The sequence below is a fragment of the Podarcis vaucheri genome, assembly GCF_965113315.1.
Source record: "Podarcis vaucheri genome assembly, chromosome: 9".
Lineage (NCBI taxonomy): Eukaryota > Metazoa > Chordata > Lepidosauria > Squamata > Lacertidae > Podarcis > Podarcis vaucheri.
This window is the reverse complement of record NC_138767.1, coordinates 56,142,509-56,156,422: the sequence shown is the minus strand read 5'-3', so window position 1 is coordinate 56,156,422 and position 13,914 is coordinate 56,142,509. Positions and strand designations below refer to the sequence as shown.

Sequence of the window (13,914 nt, the reverse complement as noted above, 5' to 3'; positions counted from 1 at the left end):
ACCTATTATTTCAAGGTTTTCAAGTTTTTTGGCCAGTCTATGGTTCTCTAGTTGAACCTGGTTTAACAACACTTCAAGATTTTGTTTTTCATCAGTTTTTCCATAGAGTTCTTCGGTCAGCCTGTCTTTTTCTCGCCGATATGTAGATAACTCCTAAAGTCAAATTACACATTTTCAAAATAGGATAGTACAGTAAATATAGTGTTTGTAAAACAATATTTCATTGACATAGGTATTTCTACTTATACATGATGCTTAAATCTAAATTCTAGTCATCTTCCAGACAAGTTGTAATAGCAAAATGTGGCATAATGAAAGAATGTCTCCAGTAATGGGAAAGTGCAAACAATGTACTTTTAAAATTCCAGGTTTGGGAAAAGCAGAGAATTGCTTTCTCAAAATCTACTTGTTTCCTGTTGAAATCATGTGACTTAACATGCTTAACTGACTGGATTGTGCAAACTCTCTTTAATATAAGTGTGGCTTTCAAGACACAGTAGTTAGTTTTTTGTTCTGTTTGCAGCAGAGTTTAATCTAATCTGAAAACAAGAATACTGTTCTACCAAAACATGTCCAATAAAGGATATCACTTATTTTCTCTTTTCTTCTCTAGAACTTGTGCATTATCAGCTGTTTGTCAAGAAGTAGAAAAGCAGCACAGCTATCAAAATACTGCTGCTACTAATGCTTTCCTTTCTTGTTTTGTTAAACAGATGTCTTTAGCATACACATTATATTCAGCCTAAATATCCAAGTATTAAAAATGCATTGAGTTAAATAAACTTATTCCACTTTAAAATTGTTACTTACTGACTTAAGCTTCGCTATTGTCTCTTCACGATCTTGGATTTCACTGTATGTTTTTTTAATCTCTTCCTATAAATCATAAATGATAAAATGTTTATAAACGTGAAGGGTCTTTATAAATATGCCACCATATTACACAGATGCACTTCTTTTACACAGAAGTAAAAAAAAAAAAAATCTTTTCATATTTTTAAGGTCATGTTTCTGTTTAAACATAAAATATATCAAGTAAGTCCACATGGTATCTAATATCTATTATATCTATAACTTTCATTCACATAACTTACAGAAAAAGAGCAGGGATGTACAAAACTGTCTGCAAAATGTTATGTAGATTTATGTGCATCATCAATGAGCTAATGTAGCAGAGTACATACAAGGCCAAGCTACAAAGTTAGTAAATTGAAATCTAGTCTACATCTGAGCTCTGTAGATGGCCTCAAGCAAGCTGCTCCCTCTCAGCCTCAGGCTCTATCTGTAATATAGGAGAATCTGACCCACCTTACATGCCTGCTGTATGGTTTACAACAAAACAATACATGTTAAATGCATCAAATGCTTGAAAATGTTATATAAATGCTATTTGTATTATTCCTATAAACTGTAGCAAAAAAACTTTGCAGTTGAACTACCATCATCTGCGGGTATAGGGTGGTTAAATAAATAAATAAATAAATAATAAAAATTCTATTTACTTGTCAGATGGGAATACAAGGAGCAGAGAAACCCAGAAATTACTGTAAATAGCACATATTTTGAAGCCTCTATGGGGCAAAGGGACCTGGAGTGCAGCAGAAAATTTAATGGAACTGGGGAGCAGTTGAATAACATCGGAGGTGTCTGGTGGCTACAGGGATATCAAATGACTAGGAAAAGATCTATGTGAGCAAATCTACAGAAAGGTCTCCAGATCCCATCTGCAGAATAAGGGAACCCAGCAGACTAAAGAGAAGTTCTCTAGCAAATGTGCAGCATGTCCACAGTGTAACAGCTGTCCTTAGTAGGAAAGAAAATACCAAAACGCTCATCTGACATCCCAAAGGCCCTTTTGGAGGTTAAACTAATCCTTCTTATAGGATATGGTTACTCAGTTCTACAGTTCCTTGGCCAACTACAAAACAGACCTCATTCCATTATAATGTACACAGGGGCCTGTTACAAGCATTGCAAATACAACAAAATATCAAAATCCATACATTAAAGCAAGGATATGGAAGTTATGGCTCTCCAGATGTTGCTGGTCTGCAAATCCTCTTCTGCACTACACTTTATGAAATTTAAAATACAAGGGCAAATGCGTGCACTTTTAAAAGCAGATGCAACTCCTGAAACCTTTCATTGGGAGTTGAGACATTTTCTTGATGTTCTACCAAGTTACAAAATTCCCTTACCTTAGCCTGTCCAATTTCTTTATCTGCAGTCTCAAGCACAATTTCTTTGTGCCTTTCCAACTGTTGTGCCAACTGATCTATTTCACTCAATTCTTGGCACAGTTCTTCGTTTTTATTGCTTAAATGAGCCACTTCACTAGTGACATTTTGCTTACTGTCCAGAAGATCTTGTATGCGCATTTCAAGCTCTTTGTTTGTTTGCTGCAGAAATTCAATCTGAAACACATCCACAACATACAAAATGTTTCAAGTTAATAAAACAGTAGAAGCACAACTACAGGCAAACAAAAGATAGAAATTAGTTCTCAAATAACTTTCCATTATTAGCTGTAGTACTTTATGTTCTTAGAACGTAAGAAACATTTGAGATCTGTGGATATTTTAATTAGCTGAATAGCCAAGTCATGAATTTGGTTCCCAAACATTTGGAGGAAACAGCCTCCAAAAATTTTCAGCCATATTATCATTGCTAAGTTAATCGGCTGGAACACAATGACCACAAAAGGAATAAACTAACTTATGAGTAGGTGTAGGATACAGCCAGTAAAATGGGACGTGACATCTCTGATCACAGTTATGGAGTCAATTCAGGTGGTTTTGGAGTTGCAGCACTTCACTAAAGCTTTATCGGGAGCTGAGGAATCTTACAAAGGTTTCTAAGTGAAAGAGGCTCAAACATGTTACCTGCAAATTTAAGTGAGCAATAATTTTTTCATTACTTCTGCTTCTGGCTTCCAAAGATATGACATCATGAGAGCGACCGCCATCCAGTGCCAGGCCTAAACGCTCAATCTCACTGTCTCGCAGCTCAACCTTTGGAGACAAAATCATTATTCTTTTAAAATGATTTAGTGTTGCTGCTGTAAATGCCTGGCCAGAACTTCTCCACTTAATACATAAGGATATGGGACTGTTCTAGGGTTGCGATGATTTCCAATGAAAACACTCATCATACCAGAAATTATCCTCAACACCAGTCTGTTGTATGGACCATTTGTGAATGTGTTACCAGAGAGGCTGTGATAGCATGCAGGAAGGGTCCTCCTCAAGTGTTCTAGGGGCCTGTCAAGTTCATCAAAGCCACACATGCCAACACAACAGAGGTAAAGTGCAATGAGATTCAGAATAAATTTCTTTGGAAAGGAAACTGAATATTAATAGGAATCTCTTCTTAGAAAACTGCCTTGGGGTTTGTTGTGGAACTGGTGATGCTCATGCACAACGTTTTATCATTGTAATCACCAAAATGCCAGCTAGGATTCCCCCACAATTAACTGGGATTTCCTTTTACAGGCAAACCTCGGTGGTTGAACGTAATCCATTCCAGAAACCCATTCAGCTTCCAAAATGTTCGACAACCAGGGTGCGGCTTCTGATTGGTTGCAGGAGCTTCCTGTAATCAAGCGGAAGCCGTGTTGGACGTTCGGCTTCTGAAAAATGTTTGAAAACCGGAGCATTTACTTCTCAGTTTTTGGCATTCAGGAGCCAAAACGTTCCAAAACAGGGGGATTGGGGAGCTGAGATTTGACTGTACCACAAAAATTCTCAGATAACCCATTGTACATGTGCGGTCACTGCTGGTGTGGATGCTCGCTATCACATTTTCTTGTAGATGATTTGTCACACATTTTGGTGGGTGGTTTCTAATACCACACACCTACCTACTTCTGTTTGCTCCTCACTTGATACAAGTGTGACAGTTTCCACCAACTGTCTTATTCTGGAGGAGTGTCCAAATTTCGACTAGCCAGTTAGGAGGAGTTGTTCTCTCGAGATATCTACACAGTACAAGTAGGGTATTAACTCAGAAACTGTTATCATAGTAAATACACCAGGCACTTTTGTGCAAGTCCTCAGTATTGATTTTTTTAAAAAAACAAAAATTAAATGCAAATCGATACTGCCCAGTTTCTCCCTCATCCCATCTGTAAAGAAAGCACATGCCTCAATTTTGTATTTTGTCAAATATGGTAACTTGGGCTAGTAACATTTTCTCTCCTATGTTTCCTGTTTTATGTTGTTTTGTTTTATTAAAGGAATACATGCACATAGTTACAAAAATATTGTGTGCATGCCCAGAACAGAAAAAGGCAATGGAAGGGAAGGGAGGAACAACTGAGAAGGATACAAACTCCTCTGTATAAATTCTGTCAAGCTCTACCCACTGGGATAGACGGATAATATAATATAATATAATATAATATAATATAATATAATATAATATAATATAATATAATATAATATAATATAATATAATATAATATAATATAATATAATATAATATAATATAATATAATATAATATAATATAATATAATATAACATAACATAACATATAACATAACATAACATAACATAACATAACATAACATAACATAACATAACATAACATAACATAACATTACCGGTGAATAGCCAGGACAGGAAAAAAATAGGAGTTTGGTGAAAGCTAATGTGCCAAAACTATTAACAGAAAAATTGGACCAATCTCTTTGCGATATAGGGACCCCAACTGAAACCACTCGTATACAGAGTCAGAATCCTGACCCATCTAGCTCAGGATAGTTTACACTGACTGCAGCTCTCTAGCATTTCAGACAGGGATTGCAGATTGAGTCCGAGATGCTCTGCATGCAAAGCATGAGCTGTACCACTGAGCTACATTCCCCACTGTGTCAGTAGAATGAATACGGAAGTAGCTATGCCAAAGCAAGCCACTACTGGCTTTTAACCAGAACATTAACAAAATGCTGACAGTTCCTGGGGGAAATGCTGATCTTAAGATCCCTTCTTCAGCAAAGAGAAACTGTAGACTATACTGAAAAGTTAAGAAGCAAAACACACAACCCTTAAAATATTAGTTTACCTGTTTGCTGTAATTTTTCACCTCACGTTCCGCTATCTCTAGCTTTTCTTGCAAGTCCGACACTTCTAACTGCAGTTCATGAATTCTGAAATATATTTTATCTGAATTTGAGTTTCATTCAGGAATTCTACATTAATAAAATATTTTCCGCAGACAACTCTCATTATTACCTGTTCTACAGTCACTCAAAATCTCAAGTCATTCAATAGATTGCATACATTTAGAAGCAGCAAAAGTAAAAGTAATTAATACAACGTGTTTTACATTAATACCCCCCTCAAATAGGCATAGTACTAAGAAAAATATACTGAACTTTTTAACCTTACGTTGTTAAAACATTGAAACCTAACATTGCTAATCCCTTGTTTTATGATCACAGTGAAGATGTCCAAAGGAAGGCCAAAGTGCAATACATAAACTGTTCTGGTTTTTAAAAATGTATAATGAATGCCATAGTAACTTTTGATTTCTTGTCATTTTGACAATCGGAAACATAAACGGCGATTAAAGAACTAAGTAATTCTTCCCAAACATTTTCTCCCACAGAAGTGGGAGGGGAAGGGTTAGAGACTAATTCTCATTCATGGAAGACTGGAGGGAGATGTCAGGATGGCATTACTAGTATGTCAAGATTTTAAAAGACCATTAATCACCTGTTGTCAGCCACTTGAAGAAGATCTGCAATATATGGGTCATCTGGCTGAGGAATTGGATAAGCACCGATTCCTGAGGGAGGGACTGGCTGGTCTATCTGCATACGCTGACGCCTAAATGGAATATTTCTTTTCCTACCACCTACAAAGATAAATGCATATTGCTAAGAATTAAACAGCCCCAAGAGTTCTTCTTTATATTGAAGAACCAAAGAAATTCCTTTGTTACTGGAATAATACTTTTAAGCAGTAGCTAATTATATGAGTGGCAAAGAATACATTTAACAAAATGTTCATTAAATGAAGCTTAAATGAAATCTACATGCTATATAGACATAAAACTACATTAAAGCTCTCAAAGACTAAGAGCATGCATCAATTTCATTATATTACTGTGTTTGCAAGTGTAAAATAGTGTAAATCTGTCCTTTGTTGATTTCAATGGGAAATAACAGTGCAATCATAACCATGACTGCTCAGACATCTAATTCAACAGTAAATGCATATAACTAACAGTAAGTGGGGTTAGGATTATTGCCTAAAATCAAGTAAATTCTATAATTCCTATGTATGTATCCTAAACCCCATTGTACTCAGTGGTACTGAATAAACATGCTTGTGATTGGGCTGTGAGTCTCCATCCAACACTTTTAGTGTGGCTATAAAAGTAAAAGTCTAGATTTTGCATATAATGCCCTAAGAATAAAGACGGTAATATCTCAGCCTGAGAGCACAGAGGCAAATCTTTACTAAGTGCTCATAGAGCTCTGAGAGATTATGTTATATCCACAACATGTGTCATAATATGGCAATTTCTTGTAGGCACCAGTGGCCATTGGTCACATTGGCCATCACCTTGTGGGCTTCCCCAACAATTTTAATTAGGGAAGGGATAGATACGTGAAACTGACTTCTACCCCAAAGAAAGTAAGTAATGTCTATTTATTTTCCTAGAAAGTATGCCTTGATTTACTTTATAAAATAAAATAGTGGTTTTAATCTGTTAACAAAATAAATACAATGCACAGTCAAAATTATTAAAATCAGTTTAATAAAATAGAGCAAAATAATGAAAAAACAAATCATCATAAAAACAAGGAGACAGTTATTTAATCTGCAGAAAATTCTCAGTGAAATAAAGTTATAGCAGCTCATCTAAAGCTTAAAATAGGGGGAGAAAACCAAACCTCTCTAAAGGGAGTTTGATAACTGAGGTTCTGCAGCAATTATTAGTGCAGAATCTGCATCCATGGCTTGTGGTGAATTTTTCCCCCATATTGACATTTGCTAAAGTCCCACTAAAACCAAATGTACTAAAGTACCAAAACAGGGTGCAAAAGTGCAGCCTAGTAAGAGAAGAGGTAGCATGATGAGCACATAATCTGATAGTGTACCTGGTGTCTGAACCACTGCTTGCAGATTTTTTTCTTGGAGTTGCTGGATCTTGTCAGTCTTGGCTTTGTTCTCTTTCTCTAACAATCTAATTTTATGTATATACTGGTTATTCAAAAATTTCATATCTGCATTCTCATGTTCAACTTTCCTCAGTGTAGTTTTCAAACCTTTAAGGAAGAAAAAAAATTCAACAGTATTCTTCCTTTTTATTCTACCTGCATACTACGAATAAAAAACAGCTCAACATTTTTTCTTCTATCTCCAGGTGCTAATACGCACATGTGCTGCAAGTCTCAGTTTGCCTCAACATGTTTTTAGTTGCTTGTCTCTTTTAAAAACATGATGACAACAACCACTTCCTAAACAATCATCTCAAGGTGATTTACACATGAGATAATTAAAAACAATTAAAACCACAAAAACAACAGATCCATTTAAAGCAAGACTAAAACCCTAACAAGTAGAGATATTCATGGTATTCCTGCATTGCAGGGGGTTGGACTAGATGACCCTTTGGGTCCCCTCTAACTCTACAATTCTATGGTAAAGACCCATCACAGTGTGCGTGTTTGCAATCACTGCAATAGAGCTACTTAACTGTAGTTTAAAATGATGTGGCCAAACATACACATTTGTGCACTTCAAACTTAGACCAGTTTTGGGGATCGTATTCAAGTATTATTGTTTATTATTATTATTTATTCAATTTATATACCACCTTTTATCAGAAGATCCCAGGGCGGTGTACAACATTAAGAAGACATTTTACAATGAAATATTGCTTGAAGCAGCCTTAAGAATCAGTTAAACTATTTCTCATTTCCCTGACTCTTAGTATCATAGCTTCTCAAGGAGAACACTGGCATGCTGTGGTTTGAAACTTTATGTATTTATTTATAAAAATATTTATATACCGCTGTGTCATAGATGTATCATAGCAGTTCACCACAAAATAAAAATGTAAAACCAATAAAATCATTAAAAGTTAAAAACAAGCAAAAAGAAATTTAGAACATCAGTAGACCACTGTGGCCAGCATAGGCCTAGCAGAACAAAAAAGTTTTCAATGGACATTTAAAAGTTGGCACAGAAGGTGCCCGAATCTCTATTGGTAGGGTGTTCCACAGGACTAGGCTGATGACACTAAAGCAGGCTTCCTCAAACTTGGCCCTCCAGATGTTTTGAGACTACAATTCCCACCATCCCTGATCACTGGTCCTGCTAGCTAGGGATCATGTAGGCCAAAAACATCTGGAGGGCCGAGTTTGAGGAAGCCTGCACTAAAGGCTAGATTTCACCTACTTGGGGACCAACCAAAGAAGTTCCTGCAGATGATCTCAGTGATCAAGCTGGTATATAAGGATTCAGGTGATCCCTGAAGTGTCCTGGATTCGTTGTTTAGGGCTTTGTAAATCAATAAAAGAACCTTGCACCTGGCTTGGGAGCAGGTGGGCAGCCAGTGCAGCTGTTTTAACAATGGTGTCACTCCCACCAGTGATCTGGCCACGCATTCTGCACCAGCTGGAGCTTCTGAATCAGACCCAAGGACAGCCCCACATATAGTGCATTACAGTAGCTTCGAGATTACCAATGGACTACAGTGGTCAGGCTATCCCTGTCCAGGAATGGATGAGGTTAGCGAACCAGATGAAACTAGCAGAAGGTACAACCAGCCACAGAGGACAACAGGGCCCCTAGTGACAAAGATGCATTTGGGAGTGCCCCCAGACTATGCACTTGCTCCTTCAGAGGGAGATTCCCAAAGAGCTTCCATCTTCCCAGGATTCAGACAGTTTATTGGCCCTTATCCAGTCCACCACTGCATCAAGAAACATAGTCTTTGGGTGGCATTCAATGCTGCCGTTCTGCTTTTGATGTAATGGAGAGATCCATAAAGATAAAAGGTAAGGTGATTTTTGCAGATTCCATCTTCCTGCTGCCTCACCAGTGCAAGTACTTCCAAAACTCACCACAAAGGGTAGAGTGCTACCACCGAACTTATTAGAGGCAAGACTTGTGGGATCAATGGCAACCACAAGTTTTGGTTAACTAACAATGAGAGTCGAAATTTGTTGACCCCCCCCCCTTTCTGAGAGACAAATAATCAGTTAGGTTTTCAATATTACCTTTGACCTGCTTTTCCAATTGTTCTTTCAGTTTCAGAATTTCTAAATGTAGTTCATTGTTTTCACGGGTGAGCCTAGCATTTTCTTCTCGATAAGGTTCTAGAACAACGTCAAAGTTGCTGTATTCTTTTTCAAGTTTTCCAGCAGATAGCTTAGAACTCCGGAGGCTCTCAGTTGTATGAACAAGGTCACTGATATAGAAGGAAAACAAATGTCCAGGCTTGAGAGATGAATCCTATAATGGCCAAAACTAGTATTTTGTATAAATACCCTGCTCCAGTCACCCTCTAGGCCAGAATAGAGGCAGATTTTGGCTTGGTGTACTAGCCAACCAGATTTAAAATAGAACATTTCATCTACTTCCCTATGTCTATGCAAGTATGCATGGACTACAATCTTAGCCTTCCTTAAATGGCCAAGTTTTCATTAAAATCAAAAGGGGATTTACTTGCACACAGATTAAAGGAGGAGGAGGCAAGCAGGCAGCATTTCTAAGATTAATGTGCAACATTTGGTTGGCAGAATTTACCCCGACTTTGTGGCTGCATATACAAGACATCCCATTTATGCATGAAAACAAACATTTGGTTTTTTCCAGGATGAATGCTGCTTACAGGAACAGCATTCACACCATTCTTTAAGCTGATTAATTTGTTCAAATTAAACCCTACTTTTATTGGCTAGGGCATTTAATATTGTACACCAGGGTTCCCTTATGTCACAGGAATGTTCCTGTTACAGATTTTTCTATGCACTGCACTCAGACCTCTGTTCTAAAACAGTTGCTTATTGCAGCTAATTTTAGGCATGCTTTTAAAAGCCAATTATGATACATTCTAGTGAAATTTGAAACTGATGTCTCTAGATTGTGTACAGTGAGGTTACAAAAGATTACTTTAAATTGCATTTCAGTATTAACATAGGATATTTGCTTTGACAAAGCCATCTCAATGCATTTCACAGAAGACTAACTTTCACCACCAGTGTAATGCAGTCAAACAGCAAATATCAATCCAATAGCACCTATGAGTACATTTTGCTATTCCCTTTTGTTTTGATACCTAAAAAGCTTTTCCACCAAAGGCAAACTTTCCACTCCTAATGGTTGTCGATAACCCAGCTGATCCAACCGCTTCCTTAGATTAACGAACTTTCGTTCTGCAGCTGTGCTCATTGTGAAGATATTTTTGAACTGTCTTTTGTGAAAAAATGGGATCTGCAAATAATTTAAGCACATGTTAGCTTACACCATTACAACATGAACATGCAAGACCAAACTCCTTGCTTTCTGGCACTTGGTCATGACCTGATACAAGTTAGCATGGTATTCTGGCAGCTGAGGCATTACTTTTTACCAGGAAGAGGGTGAAATAGAAGAGTATGGAGGCAAACTGGAGCGTCCCTGAAATATCAGATTAGAAACCAACAACTGATTAGAGTTCATAAATAAGATGTAGCCAGGGCATCACATGAGGTGCAACCAGTCAACCACACGCTAGTGACTTCTACACAAAAGGAGTTGAAGAATAAGAACTGTGCATGGGGTTTCATTTTGCGATGCCAAAACTGGGGGACCCCCTGCCTCTTGCCTTCCATTCTACATCATAGTTGCAGCATCCCCCAAGGCTCTGCGCCCAGTGCAACAAAACCAGTTGCATCGGGGGCCAGCTACTGTCTCTCAGATTGACCTACCTCATAGGGCTGTTGTGAGGATAAAGTCAGGGAGCACAGATATCACGTATGCCAGCCTGAACTCCGTGGAACATGTATAAGTGAGAGAGAGAGATCTCTATACACAACAGAATCATAGAGTTGGAAGGGATCCCAGGGGTCATCTAGTCCAACCCTGTGCAATGCAAGGAATGGCAACTAAAGCATACATGACAGATCACACACACCTCTGCGTACAACAGTGGGGTGTGTGCTGTTGTTTTTTGAGAGCAACTGTTCTACAGCAAGGATTTCTAGGAGAAATATAGATATATGGACGGGTCAAGAAGCAAGCAGAAGAGCAATGACGTGGGAGAGAGGCGAGGCTGCGGTGAGCAGCTGCAGAGACATAGGGATCGCAGTGAAGGGAGCAAAGGGGAGGGAGGTGCGACTGGGCGGGAGGCTCAACCCAAGGGGGGCGGCGAAGAGGGGACTAAACATGAAGCAGCGATTGTGGGACGGGGGGAGGAGGGTCTGGCCAGAGCCGCAAGACAAGGAACCCGAAGCGGTCGCTCTGTGATTGCGGAGAACGAGGGCGCCGGCGCTTTCCCAAGGCAGCCTCGTCCTCAAGGCCCCAGGAAGCGTCACTGCAGCTGAAAGGGCTGCTCCCTTCGCGGTGACGTCACCGCCCGCCGTCGCCATGGAAACGGGCCCTAGGTGGAGGCCTCTCTAATAAATCTCGGCCTCTCCGCCGAGTGCCGTTAAACCCGCGGCCTGGCTCTTCCCCCACCGCTCGCCCTCGGGGAGCCCCTCCTGGGTCTCGGGCTACTCTACCTTCGCTTCTTTCTCCCCCGCCTCTCCACACAAAAATTCCTCCCAGGAAGTTGGAGCGGCGGTGTGGGCCGAGGCGGCCGTTTGAAAATGGCGCGCGAAGCGTCCGCCGCCGCTCCTCTTCCGCCCGGCGTCGCCCCCAGCAACGGCCTCTCCGAGCGCGAGCGCGCTCTGGGGAAACTTTTAACGGACGAGCCGGGGCTCCGCCGCGCGCTGGCGCAGCGGCCTCTGGCGGCTGAGGCTGGGAGGGCAGGTTTGGAGAGCCTTTTGAAGGGTCACTCGCCCGGCCAGGATGCGCTCTGGAAACTAGAACCTAATTCTCTCATTCTGCTTAAACGGAATAAATAGTAATCTGCACTGGATTGTTAATGCCAGCATCCCAGAACAGCAAAAGCATTAAGGAAAAAACTGAGACTGTGTACTTAAATGCTAAAAATGCAATCAAAACTATTTTCACTGGAGCATCACTTATTTTATCTGTACGACTTACATATTGTGTATTCTCCCCCCCCCCATTGTTAGCCACCTGACTGCTGCAAGCAGGGATCTAAATATTGTTTCAGTATCTCGTTCAAAATTCCTTTTAGCAATCCATTTCTTCTGCAATCCAGGTGTACAACCATAAGGACAGAAGTTCTTCCCAAGCTTAGCCTGTTTGAATCTGTTTTTCTGCCTTTTTCTCCAGCTATTTTGCTGTTTTCTTCATCAGTGTGATAAACTGAGCCAATTTAAAGTTTTAGTTGTTAGAATCAAAGAGTTAGCTCAGTGTTTCCAAGGAACCTTCAACTAAAGTATGCATGTAAAAAGTAAAAACACATAACTTAAATATAGTATCTGGATCCCTCAGTTGACTGGCAATTTTTCCTTTTGTGTAATGCATGTCATAAGATAGGGAAATAAATACAAGGAACTCCTTTGTAAACATTATTTTTATATTGGATCAGAAGAATTTCAACCATAAAGTCATGTAAATAGATTCTTGAAAGCATGCGTGCAAGTTCCATCCATATATTAATACATTTTGATGCAGAAACCCCTTCAGCCTTGTACAATAATTTTAATACTTTAACATAATTACTGGAAGCTACAGGAAAGCCAAAGAGTTGAGTATCTAATGTACTATAAATTATACAAGGCTAATACATCAACATGGAAAATAAAACAAGCCAGACTGTGTTACATGTGAAAAAGTATGCTTTAACACTGTTTCTATACAGTAAGTAAGCAACATTTCTCCTCAGGCCATCAATTGATGGGCATAAAGATAATTAAGGACATTCCTCAAAATTCCATCTCACAAAGTAACAAGTCTTCGGTGCTAAAAGATTCTTCCCAGCAAATTCATTAGTTTATCTTGCTTTAACCCTTGGCAGATATTAGTGAGATTGTGCAATGCTGGAGAAGTAGTCTAAAATGTCTTGGATAGTGAACTCCATAGTAATTCCAGATCCAGGATAACAGCGTGCTATTAAGCCCTCAAAATGCTTGTACTGGCGTATGAACTCATCTTGCATAGAATGCCACACCACCTACCAAAAAAAGAAGAAAAGCAGAATTTCAGTAATGTAAATATTATCCATGGTTACTAATCCGTATCACCAAAGGCCTGTCCTGCTGACTGACTTCGCTGTTGAGGACAGCTCTGCACCTTCCAAGGAAATTTGTGTGTGGAGCCGTTTCCAACATTTAGCTCTATGGTTAGGTATCTCGGCACTGTCTCTTCTGCCATCTCCCTTTTCCTAGGACCTAGGAGGACAGTAGGGACGCGGGTGGCGCTGTGGGTAAAACTACAGTGCCTAGGACTTGCTGATCGTATGGTCGGCGGTTTGAATCCCCGCGGCGGGGTGAGCTCCCGTCTTTCGGTCCCAGCTCCTGCCCACCTAGCAGTTCGAAAGCACCCATAAGTGCAAGTAGATAAATAGGTACCGCTTTATAGCGGGAAGGTAAATGGCGTTTCCGTGTGCTGCGCTGGTGCAGGCTCGCCAGAGCAGCGATGTCACACTGGCCATGTGACCCGGAAGTGTCTGCAGACAGTGCTGGCTCCCGGCCTCTAGAGTGAGATGAGCACACAACCCTAGAGTCTGTCAAGACTGGCCCGTATGGGCAGGGGTACCTTTACCTTTTTTAGGAGGACAGTGGAGTTGCTGTTGCTATGGAGAGGCAAGGCAAGACAGATGGGTAAGAGTCAATTCCTTG

General features: G+C 39.8%; 2 protein-coding genes across 11 annotated transcripts in view; both read right to left on the bottom strand.

Annotated features, from left to right (window-relative positions):
• CEP135 (centrosomal protein 135) overlaps nucleotides 1-11,859 on the bottom strand; it is a 32,068-nt gene extending 20,209 nt beyond the window's left edge. For 4 of the 5 annotated variants that reach the window (XM_082238072.1, XM_082238075.1, XM_082238073.1 and 1 more), the window contains exons 1-10: nucleotides 11,722-11,859; nucleotides 10,299-10,453; nucleotides 9,238-9,428; nucleotides 7,111-7,278; nucleotides 5,717-5,858; nucleotides 5,064-5,148; nucleotides 2,883-3,011; nucleotides 2,199-2,414; nucleotides 811-876; nucleotides 3-153 (exon numbers count right to left, since the gene is read on the bottom strand). In XM_082238072.1, coding sequence (XP_082094198.1) covers nucleotides 3-153; nucleotides 811-876; nucleotides 2,199-2,414; nucleotides 2,883-3,011; nucleotides 5,064-5,148; nucleotides 5,717-5,858; nucleotides 7,111-7,278; nucleotides 9,238-9,428; nucleotides 10,299-10,411 — 1,261 coding nt within the window. In that variant the 5' untranslated portion in view covers nucleotides 10,412-10,453; nucleotides 11,722-11,859. Of the gene's footprint in view, nucleotides 1-2; nucleotides 154-810; nucleotides 877-2,198; nucleotides 2,415-2,882; nucleotides 3,012-5,063; nucleotides 5,149-5,716; nucleotides 5,859-7,110; nucleotides 7,279-9,237; nucleotides 9,429-10,298; nucleotides 10,454-10,929; nucleotides 11,518-11,721 lie in introns of those variants that run through there. The other variant, XM_082238074.1, reaches the window with a different exon arrangement.
• A 770-nt stretch (nucleotides 11,860-12,629) lies between these two features.
• EXOC1 (exocyst complex component 1) overlaps nucleotides 12,630-13,914 on the bottom strand; it is a 28,974-nt gene continuing 27,689 nt past the window's right edge. For all 6 annotated transcript variants that reach the window (XM_082238105.1, XM_082238107.1, XM_082238108.1 and 3 more), the window contains one exon: nucleotides 12,630-13,247. In XM_082238105.1, the coding sequence (XP_082094231.1) occupies nucleotides 13,095-13,247 (153 nt within the window). In that variant the 3' untranslated portion in view covers nucleotides 12,630-13,094. The remainder of the gene's footprint in view (nucleotides 13,248-13,914) is intronic.